Genomic DNA, 24,839 nt, shown 5'->3' on the forward strand with positions numbered 1-24,839 from the left:
AGGGATAATTATTTGCATTTGTAACAGTGCTTTAAACTGGAATATAACTTGATTATCAGAAACATAGATAATATGTTAAAGCCAGAATGTATTTTACAATGAAAGAACTTTAAAAAACAAAACAAAACCTTTTTTATAGGAAAAAAGTTAAATGCTTCAAAATACAACTTCCCATGTTAGACTGGTAAATTTAATCAGACGGCAAGAACTGTTAAATCACGGTATTCTCTCAAGATTTGAGAATGCAAGCTTCTCTTTACCCAGTTTCTTCTCTATACAGAGAGGTGGGTGGGGAAGGAAAAGCAAAATTTTTATTAATCATTCAATTAAAGTCCTCCCACCCCCAAGAACCCCAGAATTCAATGCAAGTTCAATGTGAAGTGTTATCTTCAGAATGAGTGAGCTCTAGGACAGGAAAACAGGTGACTGTGCTTGAATTTCTTCTCCTAGGTGACTGATTTTGGCTTAGCGGTGAAGAAGCAAAGTAGGAGTGAAGCCATGCTGCAGGCCACATGTGGGACTCCTATCTATATGGGTAAGTTAGTAGACTTAAAATGAATTTTTGTTTTGAGACAGGATCATGCTCTGTTGCCCAGGCTGGAGTGCAGTGGCATGATCTTGGCTCACTGCAACCTTGACCTGAGCTCAGGCCATCCTCCCACCTCAGCCTCTCAAGTAGCTAGGACCACAGGTGTATGCCACCACACCTGGCTAGTTATTATTTTTGTTTTTAAGAGAGAGTAGCCTCACTGTGTTGCCCAGGATGGTCTCAAACTCCTGGACTCACGCGATCCCTCCAGCCTCTGCTTTCCCAAGTGTTGGGATTACAGGTGTGAGATACTGCACCAGACTTGATTCTTTTATATGTAAAAAAGTAGAACAACCAGTATGGATTACAGCTTGAACAATTTTATTTTGCCATCATGATATAATGACCCATGATTTAGGCTACTTTTTCTTTTCTTGGGTCAAGCAATTTCACTTGTTTTAGTATTTTACTTATAGTTCCTATCTGTAAAAATTTTAAAAATTTTTGTTGTTTCTCTGGGCTCTTCTTAAAGTTGTTTATATCTCTTAGATAATCATACCTCAAACTTAATTATTACTTTTGTTAACTCATGTTAAAATCATGTACATGTTTTGCTTCTTTGCTTTTTTTTTTTGTTGTTTCGAAACAGAGTCTTGCTCTGTTGCCCAGGCTGGAGTGTGGTGGTGCAGTTTGGGCTCACTGCAACCTCCACCTCCTGGGTTGAAGCAATTCTCATGCCTCAGCCTCCAGAGTAGCTGGGATTACAGGCACCTGCCACCATGCCTGGCTAATTTTTGTATTTTTAGTAGAGACAGTTTTTGCCATGTTGGCAAGGCTGGTCTCAAACTCCTGACTTCAAGTGATTCGCCTGCCTTGGCCTCCCAGTGTTGAGATTACAGGCGTAAGCCACCATGCCCAGCCCTCTTTGCATTTTTTTATCCAGTTTAATCGACATCAAACAGTTTTTCATGGAGTACTGATTAAATATATTTTGTAAAGAAAGCAGCAGTTTCCTGTTTTTCTAAATGTGAGTTTTAACAGCTTTATTGAAGTTTAATTTAAATACCATAAAATATATTTGTGCATCCTTTACAATGTAAGATATGTTTTTGTTTTACAATAAAAATACAGTGATTTTTCATACATCCACAGAGTTGTGCAACCATCACCACAATCCAGTTTCAAAACAAATCTACTCCAAAAAGTTCCCTCAGCCTGTTTATACTCAATCTCATTCCTATCCCAGCCCCAGATAGCCACTAATCACTCTAGATTTGCCTTTTTGTCTCTGTAAATGTGCCTTTTTTTTTTTTTTTTTTGGCCTTTTCTGGACATTTCATATAAATGGAATCATACAACATGTGGTCTTTTACATTTGGCTTGCTTTCACTTGGCATATGTTTTTGAGGTACGTTCATGTTGTGGCATGTATCTGTAGTCTGCTCCTATATATTGCTGAATAGTTGTCCATTACGTGGATATAACACAGTTTGTTTATCTGCTTAGCAGCTGACGCACATGTGGATTTTTACCAGTTTGTGGCTATTATGAATAATGCTGCTATGAACATTCATGTACAGGTCTTTGTGAGGATATGTGGTTTCATTTAGAAGTGTTTTTAGAATTAGCTACCTAAGAGTGAAATTGTTAGATCATATGTTAAGTTTATGTTTAACTTTTTATGAAATTGCCAAACTCTTTTACAAAATGACCATTACCTTCCCACCAGCAATTTGTGAGGGTTCCAGTTTCTCCATATCTTCGACAATTCTTGATATTACCTATTTTTAAATTATACCATTCTAGTCCCTAGGACTAGTATCTTAGGAAGTGGTATCTTGTTGTAGGAAGTGGTATCTTATTGTGATTTTTAATTTGCATTTTCCTAATGATTAATGACATTGAGCATCTTTCATGTGCTTACTAGTCATTCATATATCTTTTCTGGTGAAGTGTCTATTTTAATCTGTACCTATTGAGATAATCATATTTTTCTCTTTAAATTTATTAATGAAGTAATTACAGTAATAGATTTTAGAATGCTGAACCATCCTTGCACATTTAAATTCAACCTCACATGGTTTAATATACTACAGTATTCAACTTTGTCACCACTTTTATTTAGGAACTTTGACTGTAGCTTTTCTTCTTTTGTGCTTCCTTTGTCTTTTCTGATGTTAGGGTTATGCTGACCTCATTTAAAAAATAATTTTTTAACTTCTTATATGATTATGAACTTTTTAAATTATTATACTTTAAGTTCTGGGATACATGTGCAGAACGTGAAGGTTTGTTACATAGGTATACATGCGCCATGGTGGTTTGCTGCACCCATCAACCCGTCATCTACATTAGGTATTTCTCCTAATGCTATCCCTCCTCTAGCCCCCAACCCCCACACAGTCCCCAGTGTGTGATGTTCCCCTCCCTGTGTCCATGTGTTCTCATTGTCAGCTCCCACTTATGAGTGAGAACATGCAGTGTTTGGTTTTCTGTTCCTGTGTTCACTTTGCTGAGAATGATGGTTTTCAGCTTCATCCATGTCCCTGCAAAGGACATGAACTCATCCTTTTTTATGGCTGCATAGTATTCCATGGTGTATATGTGCCACATTTTCTTTATCCAGTCTGTCATTGATGGACATTTGGGTTGGTTCCAAGTCTTTGCTATTGTGAACCGTGCCACAGTAAACATAAGTGTGCATATGTCTTTATAGCAGAATGATTTATAATCCTTTGGGTATATACCCAGTAATGGGATTGCTGGGTCAAATGATATTTCTGGTTCTAGATCCTTGAGGAATCGCCACACTGTCTTCCACAATGGTTGAACTAATTTACACTCCTGCCAACAGTGTAAAAGCATTTCTATTTCTCCACATCCTCTCCAGCATCTGTTGTTTCCTGACTTTTTAATGAACGCCATTCTTACTGGTATGAGATGGTATCTCATTATGGTTATGATTTGCATTTCTCTAATGACCAGTGATGATGAGCATTTTTTTTTCACATGTTTGTTGGCTGCCTAAATGTCTTCTTTTGAAAAGTGTCTGTTCATATCCTTTGCCCACTTTTTGATGGGGTTCTTCTTTTCTTGTAAATTTAAGTTCTTTGTAGATTCTGGATATTAGCCCTTTGTTAGATGGATAGATTGCAAAAATTTTCTCCCATTCTGTAGGTTGCCTGTTCACTCTAATGATAGTTTCTTTGTGCAGAAGCTCTTTAGTTTAATAGATCCCATTTGTCAAATTTGGCTTTTGTTGCCATTGCTTTTGGTGTTTTAGTAATGAAGTCTTTGTCCATGCCTATGTCCTGAATGGTGTTGCCTAGGTTTTCTTCCAGGGTTTTTATGGTTTTAGGTCTTATGTTTAAGTCTTTAGTCCATCTTGAGTTAATTTTTGTGTAAGGTGTAAGGAAGGAGTCCATTTCCAGTTTTCTGCATATGGCTAGCTAGTTTTCCCAACACCATTTATTAAATAGGGAATCCTTTTCTCATTGTTTGTTTCTGTCAGGTTTGTCAAAGATCAGATGATTGTAGATGTGTGGGGTTATTTCTGAGGCCTCTGTTCGTTCCTTTGGTCTATATATCTGTTTTGGTACCAGTACCATGCTCTTTTGGTTACTGTAGCCTTGTAGTATAGTTTGAAGTCAGGTAGCATGATGCCTCCAGCTTTGCAGAACTGAAGGAGATAGGGACAGGAAAAACCCTTCATACAATCAATGAATCCAGGAGCTGGTTTTTTGAAAAGATTAACAAAATAGATAGGCTGCTAGCCAGACTAATAAAGAAAAAAGAGAGAAGAATCAAATAGACACAATAAAAAATGATAAAGGGGATATCAGCACTGATCCCACAGAAATACAAACTACCATCAGAGAATACTATAAATACCTCTACACAAATAAACTAGAAAATCTAGAAGAAATGGATAAATTTCTGGACACATACACCCTCCCAAGACTAAACCAGGAAGAAGTCGAATCCTTGAATAGACCAATAACAAATTCTGAAATTGAGGCAATAATTAATAGCCTACCAACCAAAAAAAGCCCAGGACCAGACAGATTCACAGCCGAATTCTACCAGAGGTACAAAGAGGAGCTGGTACCATTCCTTCTGAAACTATTCCAAACAATAGAAAAAGAGAGAATCCTCCCTAACTCATTTTATGAGGCCAGCATCATCCTGATACCAAAACCTGACAGAGACACAACAAAAAAAGAAAATTTCAGCCCGGTATCCCTGATGAACATCGATGCGAAAATCCTCAATAAAATACTGGCAAAGTGAATCCAGCAGTACATCAAAAAGCTTATCCACCACAATCAAGTCAGCTTCAACCCTGGGATGCAAGGCTGGTTCAACATACACAAATCAGTAAACGTAATCCATCACATAAATAGAAGCAACGACAAAAACCACATGATTATCTCAATAGATGCAGAAAAGGCCTTCAATAAAATTCAGCACCCCTTCATGCTAAAAACTCTCAATAAACTAGGTATTGATGGAACATATCTCAAAAGTGCTATTTATGACACACCCACAGCCAATATCATACTGAATGGGCAAAGGCTGGAAGCATTCCCTTTGAAAACCTGCACAAGACAGGGATGCCCTCTCTCACCACTCCTATTCAACATAGTATTGGAAGTTCTGGCTAGGGCAGTCAGGCAAGAGAAATAAATAAAGGGTATTCAAATAGGAAGAGAGGAAGTCAAATTGTCCCTGTTTGCAGATGACGTGATTGTATATTTAGAAAACCCCATCGTCTAAGCCCCACATCTCCTTAAGCTGATAAGCAACTTCAGCAAAGTCTCAAGATACAAAATCAGTGTGCAAAAATGACAAGCATTCCTATATACCAATAATAGACAATCAGGGAGCCAAATCATGAGTGAACTCCCATTCACAATTGCTACAAAGAGAATCAAATATCTAGGAATCCAACTTACAAGGGATGTGAAGACCTCTTCAAGGAAAACTATAAACCACTGCTCAGTGAAATAAAAGAAGACACAAACAAATGGAAGAACATTCCATGCTCATGGATAGGAAGAATCAATATTGTGAAAATGGCCATACTGCCCAAGGTAATTTATAGATTCCATGCCATCCCCATCAAGCTACCATTGGCTTTCTTCACAGAATTAGAAAAAACTACTTTAAATTTCATATGGAACCATAAAATGAACCTTTTAGATACTAAAAATTATCTAATAACAGTTTGAAATTTCCTCTTAAATTTTTTGGTTCTGCTACTTTTGGGGGGATAAAGTTTCTATTATATTTTCAATTTATACTAAATTACCCAAGTTTTCTACATTTTCTTGAATCATTTTGATAATTTATGTTTTTCTAGAAAATTGTTTCTTTTACTGAGATTTTAAGTTTCACTGGCATAAATATGCATATTATGTTTACTTATAATTTTCATATTCTCTTGTGTACCTGCAGTTATATCCTCCTATAACTTCAATATGCACATATTATCAGCTTTTATCACAGTTTCTATATATGTAAATATAATAGGAATTATATCACTCATTTCTAAAAAATTTTTTGAGGACCTACTTCGTGTCAGACATTGTTCTAGGTATTAAAAATATAACAGTGAACAAAACATAAAAATGTTTTGCCTTCATAGAACTTAACATTCTTGTGGCACAAACATTAAACAAGATTTTTATAAATCTGATGTTTTAGAGCAAAGTGCTGAGTACAAAAAAAATAGGAAGGGTGATAGGAAGTGTTTAGATGACAATAATTTTTTTATCAGGTTGACATGATAAGTAAATGAGAAAATATATGTAAAGTGCTTAGCAGCGTCTAGCACTTAGGCCTGAATTTTAGCTCTTTGTAATAATACTAATAATTTTATCTAAATCAAATTTGTTAGTGGTTAGGACAGTTAGTAAATAATAAGTAGAGCTCCCAATGGGCTTTTCAAGAACCAGCTCATATCTAATTGTTATTTGGTTTGCTTTTTCATTAATTTCTGCTTTTACTTTTCTGAATTCCTTCTTTGTGCTTTATTTTGGTTTGTTTGTTTATTTTATTTTATTTTTTTGAGACAGGGCCTCCCTCTGTTGCTTAGGCTGGAGTGCAATGCTGCAGTCACGGCTTACTGCAGCCTCAGCCTCCTAGGTTCAAGCGTTCCTCCCACCTCAGCCTCCCCAGGAGCCAGGAGCACAGGCATGTGCCACCATTCCCAGATAACCTTTTTCTTTTTAATTTTTAGCAGAGACAAGGTCTCACTATGTTGCCCCAGCTGATCTCAAACTCCTGGATTCAAGCGATCCTCCTGCGTTGGCCTGCCAAAGTGCTGGGATTATAGACATGAGCCACTGTGGCTGGTGGTTTGTTTTTTATTATAACTTCCTAAGTTGAATACATACTTATTATCAGGCTTATTTTCTATGAAATTCATTGAAGACTGTATATTTTCCTCTGAGTACCTTGACTTTTTGTTTTTTGTCATACAGTGTTGTGTGATTCATCTCTTGATATACTATAATTTTAATTTTAGTCTTCTTTAATTGAAAAATTATTTAGAAGTGTTTTTAGAATTTTTACAGGTGGTTGAGATGTGTTTGAAACTCATGAGAATGCATGTTAGTTGTCCTAGCCTTTTGGTTTATCTGTCTGGTTTTCTTTATTGTGGTAGGTGACTGTGTCTTAAAGGTTTTCAACTTTTAGGAATTTTCTTTGTGACCAAACACATGATCAGCTTTTGCAAATGATGCATTGGATATTTTAAAAATATGTATGTATACCTGGTTTGTTGAGCATAAAAATTTCTCTGTGTGCTTATTAAATCAAATGTGATTTTTTTGTGATTCAGATCTTCCATATTGTTGGTGTATCTTTGCTTGCCACTTCTGTTGATTGCTAACAGAGTCATTCACCAGGATAGGTCTTTGACACATTGTTTTTGTACTTTGAGTAGATTTTTAAAAATCAACTTTTTAGGAATATAATTTACTCGCAATAAGATGCACAAATTTTAAGTTTTGAATCACTACCCCATCATGTTCAAGTCATAGAACATTTCTGTCACCCCAGAAAGTTCCTTTGTGTCCCTTTCAGTCAATCCCCCACCCATAACCACTGATGATTTCTATTGCCACAGCTCAGTTTTGCATATCTAGAAGTTTATCTAAATTGAATCATACAGTACATACTCTTTTGTGTTTGTCTTCTTTTGTCGTACGCCATGATTTTGAGACTTATACATGTTGTTGTATCAGTAGTTTATTCATTTTTATTACTGAAGAGTATACCTAATTCATTGCTTTTTTTGTCTGCTAGATGCATAAAGTTTTGAAATTGTTTTATCTTATTTGGGAAAAGGCTACTTTAGATTCTGTTCATATCCCCCTGTTGGCAAAAGACATCTGGTCTGTAGTTACATGGGGAAAATATATTCAAGCACCCTGAGTTTTATGCCTCCTTATTAGTTGTCTACACTGATAACAAGTGAGAGAACAAGAGAGAAGACAGATGGTTTGTGGAGCTTTGCTGACTTCCTAAATGGCTTCTTGGCAGTTACTCTGGCTTCTGCATCCCTATGAGGGCTGGGATGATGGTGCAAATTGAAATGCCCCTGATAATTAAGATGACTCTGAAGGAGCCAGGAATTCCTATCCCCTGCTGTGTGCTGCACCAGTGTGGAAATCCTTCATTGAATCCAGTCACAGAATTTGCCCTTGTCATACATGTGTGGCCATAGAGCAACTGGAACTTTAAAAATTCCATATTTAAAGATTTTAAGTAGAGTTAATGAATACAAATAGCAGCTTAAAGGAAAATATTAGTTAATTTTCAATTATTTGGAGACAGATTGCTCAGTGTTAGTCATCTGTACCTTCTTTCTTCTGTTTAATCTTTTGACCCCTTTTTGTTGCCTTTCATTTCTTTAACACTAGGCAGAGGAAAAAGGAGAAAATGAAATTCCATTTGTTTTAGTAGTTATCAAAAAGTGTGTGTGTGTGTGTGTGTATGTAGGTGGGAAAGATTGAAACTTTTCTAAAATAAAAACGCACCTTTTGCATAGGAGGCACTCTGCAGCTGTGTAACTTTAGGCAAGTCACTTAATATATCAGAAACTTAGTTTCCTCACTGGCAAAGGGAGTCAAATGCTTACATACCTATCTCACAGAATTCTTAACATACTTTATACAAGTAACAATTCTTAACATACTTTATACAAGTAACAACTTATGCAAAAGTACTTTATAAATTTTAAAGTTCTATTGAAATATGTACATATATTTTATTTTTCTGCTTATAATTACTTTCTTTTTATTTTTTCTTAAAGATATCTGATTCCTAGCTGTAGAGGTACAATAGACATGTTCCTGCAATGTCATTTGTGACTTTTTAAAAAGGCAGCCAGCTGAGTGTAGTGTCTCATGCCAGTAATCCCAGCTATTCAGGAGGCTGAGATGGGAGGATCACTTAAGGCCAGGAGTTTGAGACCAGCCTGAGCAACACAGCAAGACCCCATCTCTAAAATAATTTTTAAAAAACAATTAGCCAGGCATGATGGTATGCACCTGTAGTTCTAGCTACTCAGGAGGCTGAGGCAGGAGGATACCTTGAACCTAATAGTTTGAGGCTGCCGTGAACTATGATCATGCCACTGCACTCCAGCCTGGACAATAGAGTGAGACCCTGTCTCAAAAAATGTATATATATATATGTGTATATATATATATATATGTGTGTGTGTATATATATATGTGTATATATACACACACATGCACACACACACACATTTAGTATAGTCTATGACTTGTGACTAGTTGGCTTTTTGATCCAGTTTTATAGGAGCTCTGTCTTTGTCTTGGCTTTCTTATTTGAAAATGCAGAAAATAGTTCATATTCTGTTATAGGAGTGATGCTATTATTATTTTACTAAAGTGATTTATAACCATGTACTTTAGTTTTTCTGTGAATCCAGATTTCTACATATTGGGCTTGCATTATGTTACATCTACTTAAGGCATATATTTAATTCTATTTTGTGGAAAGGGCTGGGATATTGTCTTCTACTATAACTACACAATCTTTGCAAAATCATTTCTTAACAATTTAAAGAAATAAAGGGTAGTGCATTTAGTTATACAATTTACACCATTGTTCCATTAGAAGCTAAATGATAGGAGTGAGGATACAGTGACATCAATTGTTAAGGCCTGTGCATTATTCATTTAACATCTGCTGTTGGTTTTCTTTTCCCTATGGGAGAATAAATTACAGCACATCAGCACATTTTTCATGCTTTGTGTTTAAGCATTTAAAAGACATTTATTGTATTATTAATATTATTTTATTTCTGCTTGCTTGGCAGCCCCTGAAGTTATCAATGCCCACGACTATAGCCAGCAGTGTGACATTTGGAGCATAGGTGTCATAATGTACATGTTGTAAGTAGCCTGCTAAATGTACACTTTAAGATGAGTGGATAGTTTCTAACAGTAGAATGATATAGACTTTAAATTAAAACTAATATATATTTTTAAAAAGTGATTTAAAAACCAATTGGGAGATCATTCTAAAAGTTCTCTTATTAGTTGTCAGGTATACATCCCTTAGGTATTTTTTAATACTGTAAATTTATAACTTTCAGCTTTGGTTTTCATTGATCTATAAATGCAACAATATGATCTGAGCAAAATGAAAAATCTTAACACCTCCCGTATCCCTTGCTACAAACCAGAAGCTTCATGAAGTTCACTTATAGCTTATCAGGTGTAGGCAAGTACTGTGGCCTGGCACTGGTTCTGCCCATACAGGCAGAGCATAGGTGGGAGTGGGTACTAACTAGGCAGAGGGTCACTCAGGATCTAGGGGAGTATTCTACAGTTCCCAGTTCCCTTAATGCTGCTGTAGCCTTCAGTCATTCTTGTTCTTCCTTCTCTTTCATTCTCAAGATTCAGTCAAACTCCATGTCCTGCTCATTTTTCCTTTGAAATATCCTTACCTATTCTTTGATTTCTCTTCACCTGTATCTTTTCTCCTTATGATTCCTTTTCTAGACTATTGCAGGGTCTTTCTGACTGTTCTCCCTACTTCTGGTCACCCTCCCCGGTCTGTCCTTCACGTTGCTGCCAGGGGTGTCCTTTCAAATCACAAATCTGATCATACTGCTTCCCTGATTAAAAGCCTTTGATATATATATACATACATATATATATATATATATTTGTATACAGATAAGTATCAGAGCATCCTGGCATGGCATGGCATGGCATGGCATAGCAGGTCTTTCATGACCTGACTCCAGCATGCCTTTCCAGTTTGGGGCTAGATATGTATTCCTGTGCACCTACACTGTGCTGTGATGATTCCAGGTCACATTTCAATACTCAGACACACCCTGTGTCGCTTGCCTCTGGGGTGTGTATGGGTATGTGTGTATTCTTTTTCTTTACAAGCTTCTTTCCTGGGTGGACTCAGCTCAAACATTAAGGCCTTCTATTTCTCTACTCCTACTTTACCCTACCATAGCAGAGTTCCTACATTTATTATGTATATACTTTCTCATACTCCACAAAAGATTTTAAGGTAGCATGCAAAACAGTAATGTTGAAAGAAAAAATAATAAAATAGGAACATTTAACCAGGAAGGTTTGCACATGTGTAAATCCGATAGAATTCATTGTTCCCTTTTATGTAGTCTCATAAAGCTTTTAAAAACTATATTATAATATTATATATATAGTATCTGTTTTCCTTGTTCCAAATTCCATGGAGGACAGAGACCTTAGATTATTCATCTTTGCATTCCTGGTATGTGGTATAAGAGACATACATTCAGTGCTCAGTATGTTTGTTAAATTGAATTAAAGTGAATTTTCTAAGAGGTGTTCTGAAAAGTTAGTGACCATTGTTCTGCCTCTTGGTGAATGTGAACATTTTTATGTTGATGCAACATTAGTTTTATGGTCATATTGAAGATTTCACTATGCACTACCTCTTCCAGATCATTTCTAAATATTGACATCACAGTAGTTACATTTTCACAGGTCTGTGAAATGGAATACACAGGCAGTAGAAATTGGATGATGTGATTGTAGCTGTAACTCAGCTGGTCAACACACATCGTTGCTTAGATTACATAAAGTATAAAAGTATTCAAAAAGTTTTTGATCATTTTGTGCTGATTAAAATCATGGTGCAAAAATTCTGAGCCTTAGTCTTTAATTAAAATATAGCTTTTAAATTAATCTTTATACTCTTAAGGCCTTATCGAAAGCATGAGTCAAACATCCTACATATAATCTAATATTATGCAATTCATATAGTGTTTGCTGCCTTCTTAGTTTGAACTTGGTGTTAAGGAAAGTGAATGTATTATGTCTTAACTATCTTTCTCTTTCTTAGAAATATAATTTTAATTTTTCTGCTTCAGAGTGTGACTGCATATCATCATAATGACGTTGTCTTGTCTTTACAGTAGACTCGTACTTAGCTAATCAGTGCCTATTCATTAATCTGTCTGAGCCCAATGGTGTTATAATTCCCTTCACCAAGAGCACAAACATATTACCTTCTCCAGGGGGTTTATTTGCTTGTTTTTCAGTGACCTCTGATTCATTTCTATTTAATCAGATAGTGCTAACATACTTTCTCAAGGTGAAATTAGCATAAGTAAATATTCTTTGTAGTTACTGTCCTCTGCTGTTTTGATTTCTATGAATGCAACAAAATAGTAGGAAGACTTTAAGAGACATTTTTCATTTCTTGGATTCCCTTTTCTGGATGTGGAGGAAATTGCTGTCATAAAATTTTGTATGCTGCTGATTAACCAACCGTTAGATACATTTTTATGTAAGTAAAATTGCAAAGAACAGAAAAAAAGTGAACTTTTTAAGATGTAGCCCTTAAGCTATAGTTGCATGCTAGTCAGGTAATGTAGAGGCAGCTAAGAAATTGGTGGATGTGCATATCACTGGTTGATAACAGGCTCAATGAAGTAGGCCTTTGCTGGCCTGCACTATTATAATATATAGTAATTGTCCAGTAGGCCATTTTTCTGGCTATTTTGTTTTCCATAGCTTTTTAATTGCATTTTAAAACTAAATATCTAGGCGAATAGGATGAGACAGAGGAAATCAGAATGAGCTAGAGAGATAAAAAGTATTAAAATAAGAGTTTGCAGAACAATATGATACTGATAAATACTTAGTAAGAACCTATTGATAAATGAAAAAGCTCTATTGTCCGGTCTAGTTTGATAAACCACTAGGATGAAAGCAACTTTTCTCCCCACAAAAGTCATCATAATCATCATTATTACTATGAAAAAATCAAATTTTGACTTATTCAGAAAATGTTCATGAGTTAGATTTTTAAATAATTAAAAATATAAAGAAAATTAGTAAAAATGTAACTGTTAAAAGACATAGAGATTAGTATACTTATGTACAGTGTAGACCAGCAGTTTGGGAAGTATAATGAAATTATACCATTTTATTCTTTCATCAATGAAGTATAAAAATATATTCCTGAGAGTTGAAGAATAGACACAGAGTTGCCCCTGTGATGAATCTAATTTCATCTGTTTGGTTGTCTTTGGACAAATCTGGTTGTTGTCTTAGGATTGCCCTCAGGTGTTGGAGTTGACAGTAATGAGGATGGCTGACATTTGTTGATATTGTATTATGAAGAATTGAAGTCAGCTTTTAAGCTTGTTCCTGTAGTTTTGACCTAGATCACTTATTGAAGTAATAGCTTTATAGGCTTGCCATGTTCTGTTAAGAGTCTAAAGATACATTGTTTCTGTATTACAAGCCCATGTTTACTTTATACACACTGCTCATGGTTTTACTGATGTTGGTCATTATGTGTACTCAGCTTTCACCCTTTCAGGCCGAAGGGTCAAATTATTGTCTGATTTTTCCACATTCAGACCTTTTTCATTTCATATACAATTTTTGAAGAGTTGTGTCAATTTTAATGGCTTTTTGGCTTTGACTCAGATCCTATAGAAATTCCCAGGGTTAGGGCTGGGCACATTTGTGCACGCCTGTAATCCCAGCATTTTGGGAGGCCAAGGCAGGTAGATCACTTGAGGTCAGAAGTTCGAGGCCAGCCTGGTCAACATGGTGAAACCCTATCTCTACTAAAAATACAAAAATTAGCCGGGCGTGGCCGGGCGCGGTGGCTCAAGCCTGTAATCCCAGCACTTTGGGAGGCCGAGACAGGCGGATCACGAGGTCAGGAGATCGAGACCATCCTGGCTAACACGGTGAAACCCCGTCTCTACTAAAAAAAAATACAAAAATACTAGCCGGGCGCGGTGGCGGGCGCCTGTAGTCCCAGCTACTCGGGAGGCTGAGGCAGGAGAATGGCGTGAACCCGGGAGGCGGAGCTTGCAGTGAGCTGAGATCCGGCCACTGCACTCCAGCCTGGGCGGCAGAGCGAGACTCCGTCTCAAAAAAAAAAAAAAAAAAAAAAAAAAAAAAAATTAGCCAGGCGTGGTGGTGCATGCCTGTAATCCCTGCTACTCAGGAGGCTGAGGTAAGAGAATGACTTGAATCCAGGAGGTGGAGGTTGCAGTGAGCCGACATCGCACCACTGCACTCCAGCCTGGGAGACAGAGTAAGACTCTATCTCAAAAAATAAAAAGAAATTCCCAGGGTTAGTCTTGGTTTATTTTTATTATTGCTAACATTTGTATAGTATTTTACTATGGATAAAAGCCTTCCATCCTGGCTAACACGGTGAAACCCCGTCTCTACTAAAAATACAAAAACTTAGCCGGGCGTGGCGGCGGGCGCCTGTAGTCCCAGCTACTCGGGAGGCTGAGGCAGGAGAATGGCGTGAACCCGGGAGGCGGAGCTTGCAGTGAGCTGAGATCCGGCCACTGCACTCCAGCCTGGGTGACAGAGCGAGACTCCGTCTCAAAAAAAAAAAAAAAAAAAAAGCCTTAGCTGGTCATTAGACTTTGGTAACTAATTAGACCCTGATAACTCACTGTATTTTTCAGTTGAGTCAATTTGCATTATGTACCTTTAAGTATTACCTTCCTGTTGCTCACTCTCAAAGTATATCTCCTTCATTAGCTACGACTATTATTGTACACTTACACTCACCTTCCCATATTTTAGCCCCAGTTAAGCTTAGTGTTTCCCCACCTGCAAGAGCTTTGGGTCATTGCTAATCTGGAGGTTTTAGTGTATATTTGCATACTTCCTCTACCAGATCCTTTCTCTAAATATTGAAATAAGAGCCTAGCACTGATCTTGGAAAACCTTGTTGCTTCCATTTTTACTTCCAGGCAGGTACCCATCTCTTCCCATCCTTTCCTTAAATATGAAGCAGCACTACTTCCAAGTCCTATGGAAACTTAATTTTAATAGCCTTATTTTTGTTATTTGAAAATTTAAACAAAGTGATTGCTTTTGTTGCAGATTTTGTGGAGAACCACCCTTTTTGGCAAGCTCAGAAGAGAAGCTTTTTGAATTAATAAGAAAAGGAGAACTACATTTTGAAAATCCAGTCTGGAATTCCATAAGTGATTGTGGTAAGTATAAGTGTGTTATTATTTGCTAAAGCTAATATAAGTAACATAGGAAAGTTGGCCAGTGGTTAAAATGTTTTAAATCTCTGTTTCGTCATTAAATTTACTTGTGGAAATGAACACTATTTACTTGTGGAAATAGAAATATCTTCACTGTGATTGTTCATCATCAAAACTTTCAAAAACAGAAAATACGTAATAAAAGTTAAAGAGGAAATTTGCTGATCATCTAGCTAATGTTTACTATAGACCATTAAACTAGGTAATCCAGGCAATAAAACTTCACTTTAGGCTTTAAATTTTATTTATTAGGCATTTATACTGATGATTTTTATTGTATACTTGACATCTTTCTTTCCTGTTATACAGACCTAATCCTAAAAAATTGTAAAATGTGTGCTATTAATTGTAGTTAAAATAAATAAGATTTTTCAGGATTTTTTTCTTATTTTTAGCTAAAAGTGTTTTGAAACAACTTATGAAAGTAGATCCTGCTCACAGAATCACAGCTAAGGAACTACTAGATAACCAGTGGTTAACAGTAAGTTACAATATTACTTCTTTCTTTCTGACACGCTACCATTGCTCATTTCTTTTTATTTTGTCTTGGAGTTTTCTGTATAATCTTAAAACAGTCAGTTAGTTTGATTTTCTGTCAAATTAAAAAACATTGAGTCTTGACAAATTTCTGAAAACGGGCATTTTCAAACTGTTAGAACTGTTGTTGTCACAGTTGTCACAGTTGTTTATATATATTTATAGAGGTTTAAATGATCTTTGTTCAGTGTCATGAAAGTATCATGTCCAATAGAACAGAGCTGAAAAATGTCCAATATTATAGCTCTGGAAAGTTGAAACAGTCTATATAGTTCAGTGATGTAAAACACTGGAACGACTCACCTCTCTTTCAACTCTTGGGGTGTAGAAAATCTTTAGGGACTCAGAAAAGCCATGATCTCCAAACAGTGGCAGTCTCCTGGTTTGGAATTTTATTTATTTACATATTGCTTTCTGCCGTTAGACTAAATTCTTCAAGCACGGACCTTGTGTTTACTGATCTTCGTATCCCTGCATCCAAACATTACCTGGTCACAAGAGGAACCTTGGGAAAGGCTACTGCTTATCCCTCAATATTTATTCTTCTCCTTGTATAATAATAAGGATCCTGACTTTTGGTTGGAAACATTGCTGTCCAGTTAAAAGACTCCTCCCCAGTGTTCTTTGCTAGTTATCGTGATGGTCAGTGAGATGCAAGTGGAAGTGGGTGCAATTTCTGGAAAGTGTCCTTAAATGGAGCTGGTGTGGCATTTCTCATGTACTTCCTCTTTCCTGGTAGATGCAGATGTGAGTTTGAGTAGCCATATTAGATTATAAAGTGGAATCTGGAAATGGCAGAGCAACAAGATGCAAGAAACCATAATAGTAGCTCACAGAGCTGCCATGTCAACCCTTCACTGCCTACCTCCAGAATTTATGAATGGGAAACAGACTTCTGTCATCTTTAAAATACCCTATAGTGTGCAGCTGGACCTAATTTCGATTAATACAATCCTCAAACAATTGCTGAATGAGTGAATGATTCAGTAAGTGGATAGGTCTGTAGATACCTCAGAAATTTTTCTGTGAACTGAGATTAGAAATTATTAGAGCCATATGGGAATATTACTAGAGAGTATTCATCTATTAAAAATTGTAGATCTATTATTTGCTAGATACTGTGTTAGGTATTGGGGATACATGATATAATTACATTTAAAATGTAAATTAGCATATGATAATTTTTTTTTTTTTTGGGGACGGAGTCTCGCTCTGTCGTCGGGCTGGAGTGCAGTGGCACAATCTCGGCTCCTGGGTTCAAGCGATTCTCCTGCGTCAGCCTCCTTAGTAGCTGGGCACTAAGGAGGTACGTACCTCCTAAAGGCACCTACCACCACACCCAGCACATTTTTGCATTTTTTGTTTTGTATTTTATTTTTTATTTTGTATTTTTGTAGACACGGGGTTTCACCATGTTGGCCAGGATGGTCTCAATCTCTTGGCCTTGTGATCTGCCCGGCTCAGCCTCCCAAAGTGTTGGGATTACAGGCATGAGCCACCATGCCCGGCCGATAATATTCTTAAAAGATCATTCTGACTATTTGGGTGGGGAATGGCTTGGAAATAGGGAATTAGATAGATGTTGAAGTAGTACTGTTGAGAGATAATAGTGACTTGGATAGAATAGAGATGAAGAGAAAAACGCGAGTTATATTTTAGAGGCATAATTGATAGGATTTGATGATGGATTAGATGAAGAATGAGGATAAGAGAGGAGATAACGATGACATCTAGATTTTATTCAAATAACTGGTTCGATGTTGGTGCCATTTACTGAGATATGGAAGACTGTAGGAGAAATAGATTTCTTTCTGGGACAGGGATGGTGAATCAAGAGTTCTGTATTAGATAGGATCAGTTTGCAATGCTTATGTGGCATCCAAGTGGCAATACCAAACAGATAATTGAATATATGAGTTTGAAACTGGAAAGACTTAAGATGGAGATATAAATTTGAGAATCATGAGTATACAAATACCACATAAAGCCATTGGACTGAAGAGATAAATAAGGAAGAAAATACAGATAGAGAGAAGAGGCCCCAGCAACATGTCTTTAGGCACTAAAACATTAAGAACCTCAGATAAGTTTAGATATGTAAATATATAATGATATCACCCTCCTTTTAAATTACCTAATTTTCCTTTGGCAATTTCTAATCATTGCTTTAAATAACTTTTTTTTTTCTTTAAGGGCTAAAAATAGTCTTCATCCAAGAATGAATTCTATTTGCCCTCTTCTATGAATGTGTTGCTCTCTCAAAGGATTCTGTGCAATAATTATTTCTGGCCTAAAGTAATTGTGCAAATGAGTTAGCAGCTAGATCACTGCAAAACTATATTGAGTAGGTTTGTAGTACAGCAAAATAAACTGTAAAACAGATGGTGTGCCTTAGAAATTTATCTCTTTTCAGCATCACACAACATTCGGGTTGGGCCATTTAATTATTTGTTTTCTAATTAGCACAACTTTATTTCTGGCTTTGGTCATTTTTCTAGTAGTCTCCATTTTTGAGCCTCTGTAACATTTGTCTCTGTGAAGTCTTTGCCAAATGGATAGAGAAGTGACAGATATTGTGTGCTATATCGGATTGTCCTAAGGAATTCAGTGGATGAAATTTAGAATACTGGCATTTTACAAACTTCTAAAAGGCAAAACTCTTCTTAACCACTTGAAGTCTTACTTTCTATGACTCATATCCTCCGTTTGAAGTAATCTAAGGAAAACATGATAGTTCTCTCAGCACCCTGCTGCTTTATAACCAGAGCTTACCTTCTGCAATACCTAACACATAGTAACATTTTTCTATAAAAAGTTTCTATGGTTTAGCCTATGTACTGTGCATTTTGAAATATGGTAATTATCTGAAAAGTATTCTAAGAAAAATAACTATTTCTCTTGTACATTTAAGGGAATGGAATTTCAAATAAACACATACATATTGTCATCCTGATTTAAAAAGTCAGAGGTTAGATGTAAGGAAAAATACCCAAGAAATGACTTTCTTGCAAAGAAAGAGTTTGACTCTAATGGCCAGGAATATGCCGGTTCTTTTCTTTCGTTCATTTCTTCCTTGTTTCCTTTTACTGTCAACTGTGGTTCAGGAGTTAATTGCTTCTTATTAGGTAATTGCCTTGGTATTCCTTCAAAGTCTCCTGGTGACAAATAACACCAAGAATTTACATTTTAAACAAGTTTCCCAGGTATTTCTTCTGCCCACTTATGTTTAAAAGCCACTGCTATAAATTAAGGAAGCCAGTTTTTTTTTTTTTTTTTTATGTCTTGCCAAAATGTAGTTTAAGCTTTAATGGTATTCAAACATTAATTCCTTCAACACATTGTGTGTGCACACACGGGTGTGCCTACCAGGTACCAAGTGTAGGTATAAAATATAGTTAAAGCCACATAAGACATGGTCTCTGACATAAGGAACTTACAATTTAGTAAGGAAAACAGCCTATGTATAAGATTCAATGCAAGGAAGAAAATGATAAATGACATAAGAAATTACAAAATGACCAGAGGTATGGAGGCAAGCAAGCGTGAAGTCAGAAAGTTTAATTTGACTGGCAGATAAGAAGCTTGAAGGAAAGAAGTGAGAAATGAGACCAGAAAAGGAAAGAAAATTGTGAGACTAAGAAAGAAAAGAAAATCATGAGTGGACTTGAATCCAGGTTACAATTTTAACTTCATTTCATAGGTAGTAAAGAACAGTTGTATGCTCTTTGAAATGAAAGAAATTATTAATATCGTTAAAGTACATCAGTCTTGCCAGGTGGCTTATTTTAAATAGGACCTCAATCACCCAAATGTCTATATTGATTGTAGCAAGTATCATTTTATTTAATCCATCAGGTACTAGAGAGGTACAAAGATGAATAAAACAGTTCCTCTCCTTGAGTAATTAATTTACCACAAGTAAGTCTGTACTTTGCTTTGTAGTCACAACCTTGCAAAAGCACTTTGTAATCAAGGTGTAGGGACTAATTTCAGAACAGTCTTTCCTAATGTATGAACAGGGCCTTTGTTCATTAATTTACGTATTGTTATTCGGGTTTTGATCATTAGCTTTTGACCTCTAGCTTTAACATATATACTCTACATAAGAGGATGGAAATTTTCTGATACCTAACTAATTGTTGGCTGTTATTTTTTCCTTCTGTATATTTTCATCCTAAATATGTTAACTCTTACTTTATTTTACTGTATGTAGTTATTCATACATTCTGAATTAATCTTAGATATGTGAATACATTTTTGAGTCTCTAATGAAGCTTTCCATAAAAATTACGTTAAGGAGGCCAGGCATGGTGGCTCACGTTTGTAATACCAGCACTTTGGGAGGCCGAGGTGGGTGGATCACAAGGTCAGGAGTTTCAGATCGGCCTGGCCAATATGGTAAACCCCATCTCTACTAAAAATACAAAAATTAGCCTGGCATGGTAGCGGGTGCCTCTAGTACCAGCTACTTGGGAGGCTAAGGCAGGAGAATCGCTTGAACCCAGGAGGTGGAGGTTGCAGTGAGCCAAGATCGCACCACTGCACTCCAACCTGGGTGACAGAGCAAGATTCCATCTTAAAAAAAAAAAAAAAAAAAAAAAAATTTATGTTAAGGAAAAGCTCATGAGCCAGGACACTTGGGGATTTACTCAATATTCAATTATTGGTTATTACTCAATAATTCAACAAATGTTTATTAGATAACTACTATGTGCTTTGGAGGACACAAGGATCAGTCTGGCATGGTCCCTGCCCACAGGTTGCCCACAGCCTAATAAAGGGTTTAAAACAAAAACACTGGCAGAGAATGATAGATCCACAAGGACGTAAATGTACTATAACAACTACTACTAAATTTCCAAGAAGAGAGCTATTATTCTTTTAAGCAAGCTTGTCCAACTCACAACCCAGCACAAATTCATAAACTGTCTTAAAACGTTATGAGATTTATTTATTTTTTTCTTTTTTTTTGGCTCTTCAGCTGTTGTTAGTGTTAGTGTATTTTATGTGTGGCCCAAGACAATTCTGCCAATGTGGCCCAGGGAAGCCAAAAGATTGGACACCCCTGCTTTAGGGGATTATAAAAATTACTTAAGGGTGGAGGTAATATGTGATCTGGCTTTTTAAAAACTGGGTAAAAATAGAAATTAATGTAGGAGTCCGGGTAAGGAAGGTAAGAGAATTCTAGATAGAAATAACTTTTCAAAGGCATAAAGATAGAAAAAATATGAAGTATATTCAGAGAATAATTTGCAGTTCCTTTTTTTTTCTATAACCATAGAAGGCATATAGGACAGTGGTGGGAAATTGTGTTGAAAAGGAAGGTTAGAGCTATTTTGCTCTAGACCCTAAGACTTTACATTTGATTCATTTGGCAATGACTTACTACTAAAAGGCACTCAAGTGCCATGATCACTGCTGTGCTTATGTGAGTTTTCTCTTTTATCCCTCTCACCCTTGGAGCATTATGTGAATGGACTTGGATGAAGTCTGTGGGCTAGAGATAGTGATTAGGTTCTGAGGGAAGAACTCTTATTCGAATGGAGTATCTTGCCTGAGGTAGTTTGAATCTCAGTTGAATCTAGGAAGAGCCCTAGGAATAAATTGGAGTTGAAGGTCTTGAGAGAACCCATATACACAGGTCGTGGCTAAAGGGTGGAAGGAAGCAGGATCTTAATGAGGAGGTGAACCAAGAGTCGGGAGTTAAATAGAAAAGATGAGTATTGGAACAGGTTGGCAACAAGTAGCCAAGTGTCTGAGACTCTATCAGTTAGTGGGTTGGTGGATACATTGTTGGCCAGGACTGACAGAACTTCAGGAAGAATTATCTGGCCACAGTGTGTGATAAACATTGTCAAGGTGGCAAGCAGAAACCGGAGAATTGAAGTGAACTGGGATGAGATAACGAAGACTGGAACTAGGGCAGTGAGTGGGAACAGAGTAGAGGGGAGAAAGAAGACCTAAGAAAGAAAACATAATTTTATAACTAAGTAGACGTGTTAGGTAAGAGAGTAAAAGCAATCAAAACTGCTTCTTAGGTGACTAGGAAAATGGTATGAGAAAAAATAAAGTCTAGAAGTGCTGGTTTTGTAGATTGGAACAAGAATGAAGTGTTTTGGAACAATCTGTTCAAACTTTTATGTTTAAATTATAACAAAAAAGAATTTTGAAAAATGACGAGTCTCCTCAGAAATTTTTAGGTTGAACTTTAAAAATTTTCACCATAAATGTAATTAATTGCAAGGGATATAATTTCTCATATAAACATTTATAATTAAAAATAAAGCTAATATCAGTTTTTACCCATATGGGACATCCATCTCATTCATTTTTAGATATTTATGAACAAGTTCTTCTTTAACAGAAACTAGGTTATTCATTCTTCTCTTTGAATGTGTGTTTCTATTCTACTTCTTCCACAGAACTTTATCCTAATGTAATAATAATTTTGCTTGAATGGATTTTATTAATCACCTATAATTTGTCTCATTTTACAAAAAAAAAGTTCAAATTTATATTTAAATTTTTGTTTCTGTTTCCTGGGACTCTAAGGCTGTATAATTTCTAAAAATTATTTAAGAATGACTTTTCATTATGATTATTATGAGTAGTATATAATCAATCAAGAGAACATGATTTTATTTTTTTAGAATTATTAAACTAACAATATTATATTGGAAATGCTTTAGTGGATGGATAGGGCTGCTTTCCCTCCCGATTAGTTCATGCATACATGATCGAATATTTCTATTGTTAGAATGAGACAATGTTCAGCAATATTGTATTGTTTTTATTTTTTTTAATTTTTATTTATTTATTTATTTTTTTTTTGAGACGGAGTCTCGCTCTGTCGCCTAGGCTGGAGTGCTGTGGCCGGATCTCAGCTCACTGCAAGCTCTGCCTCCTGGGTTCCCGCCATTCTCCTGCCTCAGCCTCCCGAGTAGCTGGGACTACAGGCGCCCGCCACCTCGCCCGGCTAGTTTTTTGTATTTTTTAGTAGAGACGGGGGTTTCACCGTGGTAGCCAGGATGGTCTCGATCTCCTGACCTCGTGATCCGCCCATCTCGGCCTCCCAAAGTGCTGGGATTACAGACTTGAGCCACCGTTTTAGTTTTTAGTTTTTAGTTTTTATAGACACTAAGAACCTTATATAAATAAGTGGATATGAACGAAAGGACTTTCGACATAGTAGTGTTATGCAGTTGATCACAGCTGTTTATGTTTCAAGACCACTCAGTGAAGGGCCTGCTAGAGGAGATTCTGGTTCCTGCCAAGATACTGTGTCATCTCTGAAGATTAAACCTGAAGTAACTTTACAGAGAAACCTCATGATACCAGGATTCAGAGAAGAGTGAGAAATCCCGGGGAAGATAAAGGGATAGCTTGAGCTGGTGTGGATAGTGGGTGAGGGTGCAGCCAAAGGAGAGAATTAAAATGGAAACACAAAACAACCCAGTTTCCCCTTTTGCCTCTCATCACTTGCTTTGGGACACCGATGCTTATCTCCTCACAAGGGTCTGAAGTAATAAAATCAGAGCAGCACTGAAGCCCTGATTGAATGAGAAGCCAAGGAAAATGGGTGGGAATTAATTCGTTGTAGGCATTGACTTCTTACCTTTTGGCCTCCAAACTCTAGGACTGCTGGGTGATGCTTTCGGTGTACTCTAGGAGTGCCTTCTCCTCAGATTATTTCTCCTGGCGGGAAGAGGTGGGCATGTGTGAAACCTTGAATTGAGGAGTTGCTTAGTGGGGCAGGCTTTTGGTGTCTAGGATTCTTCCCCATACTCTTCCTTGATCTCCCGAGTCCAAGGGCCAGGACTGGCTCTAGATCCATGCCTTGTCTTCTGGGGTGCCAATGCTTCCCAGGAAAAGCTCAGAGGCCAAGTTTCAAACACCATTAGAAGAGAGTTTAGAATACGCAGTCCTAGAATTTAAAAATTTACAAAGTGAACATACTAAGAGAGATAAGGGAAGATGTTGATAATATGACGCAAGAATAAGAAATAAAAACAGAACCAAGTAGGTATGAAAAATATAGTAGTTGAAATATAGAATGCAGTGATATAGGATACATAGTAGATACAGCTAAAGAATGAATTTTAAAACTAGATGATCAGATTGTAGAACTTTATACAGAAGGAAGCAGGAGAGGATAAACAAATTGAAAATAGAAAAGATATATAGGGTTAAAAGTAAAAGTGCCAAAATCTATCTAATAGGATTCTCAGAGAAAAAATAAAAAGAGGGAGGAGGAAATCTTTTAAGAAATAATGGGGATAAATTCATCAGAATTAAAGAAAGAACTTAGCTTTAAAGAAATGATAGACTAGCCAATAAGAGACAAGAAAAAAACTGACAAATAGACATAATGAAATTTTAAAACATTGAAAAGAAAAATTCTAAAAGCTCCCAGAGAGAATGAGCAAATCATATAAAAAGGAACAACAATCACATTGACATCCTACTTTTCAGCAGCAACATTGGATGCAAGAGTAACTGGAGTAATATGTTAAATATATTAAGGGAAAAAGACCTTTCAAGTTCAAATTTTATATCCATTCAAATTGTTATTCATATGAAAGGGAATGATTAAGATATTTTCAAATATACAAGAGCTCAGAGGGTTTGCCACAAGAGTCCTACAGTTAAAACACATGGTAGAAGTACTTACAGAGGAGGAAAAACAAATCCAGGAGATGCCACAAAAGCCGTGTGCAGCAAGAGTCTTTAAATATCTTGGTAGAGTTTGCTGGTATCAAAAAATACAAAAACAACACAAAATCAAAGAAGAGGAAACATAATCATAATAACCCAGAATTAAAATTCATGATAATATCCACATGACGAGCACTGGGAAGGGGGCAAGGGCATGGGAGCAGCACATGAAAGTGTGCTAAAGGAGAATATGGAGGCATCAGATTTTTAAAGTAGGAAGGAATGAAAAACATATAAAGAGTGGGAGAAACTGAAATAAAAATGATACGGAAGGGGGCAGGGACTGAAAATTAATGATATCTAACTTTTTTTTTAATTCTTATTATACTTTAAGTTCTAGGGTACATGTGCATAACGTGCAGGTTTGTTACATATGTATACTTGTGCCATGTTGGTGTGCTGCACCCATCAACTCGTCAGCACCCATCAACTCGTCATTTACATCAGGTATAACTCCCAATGCAA

The 24,839-nt window shown here is 36.4% G+C and overlaps 1 protein-coding gene across 13 annotated transcripts in view; it reads left to right on the plus strand.

Moving 5' to 3' along the window:
• The window catches only part of STK33 (serine/threonine kinase 33), a 218,642-nt gene that overhangs the window by 154,420 nt on the left and 39,383 nt on the right, over positions 1–24,839 (plus strand). For all 13 annotated transcript variants that reach the window (XM_025358063.1, XM_025358056.1, XM_025358057.1 and 10 more), the window contains 4 exons: positions 451–535; positions 9,885–9,960; positions 14,953–15,065; positions 15,518–15,603. In XM_025358063.1, the coding sequence (XP_025213848.1) occupies positions 451–535; positions 9,885–9,960; positions 14,953–15,065; positions 15,518–15,603 (360 nt within the window). The remainder of the gene's footprint in view (positions 1–450; positions 536–9,884; positions 9,961–14,952; positions 15,066–15,517; positions 15,604–24,839) is intronic.

The sequence above is a fragment of the Theropithecus gelada genome, chromosome 14, assembly GCF_003255815.1.
Source record: "Theropithecus gelada isolate Dixy chromosome 14, Tgel_1.0, whole genome shotgun sequence".
Lineage (NCBI taxonomy): Eukaryota > Metazoa > Chordata > Mammalia > Primates > Cercopithecidae > Theropithecus > Theropithecus gelada.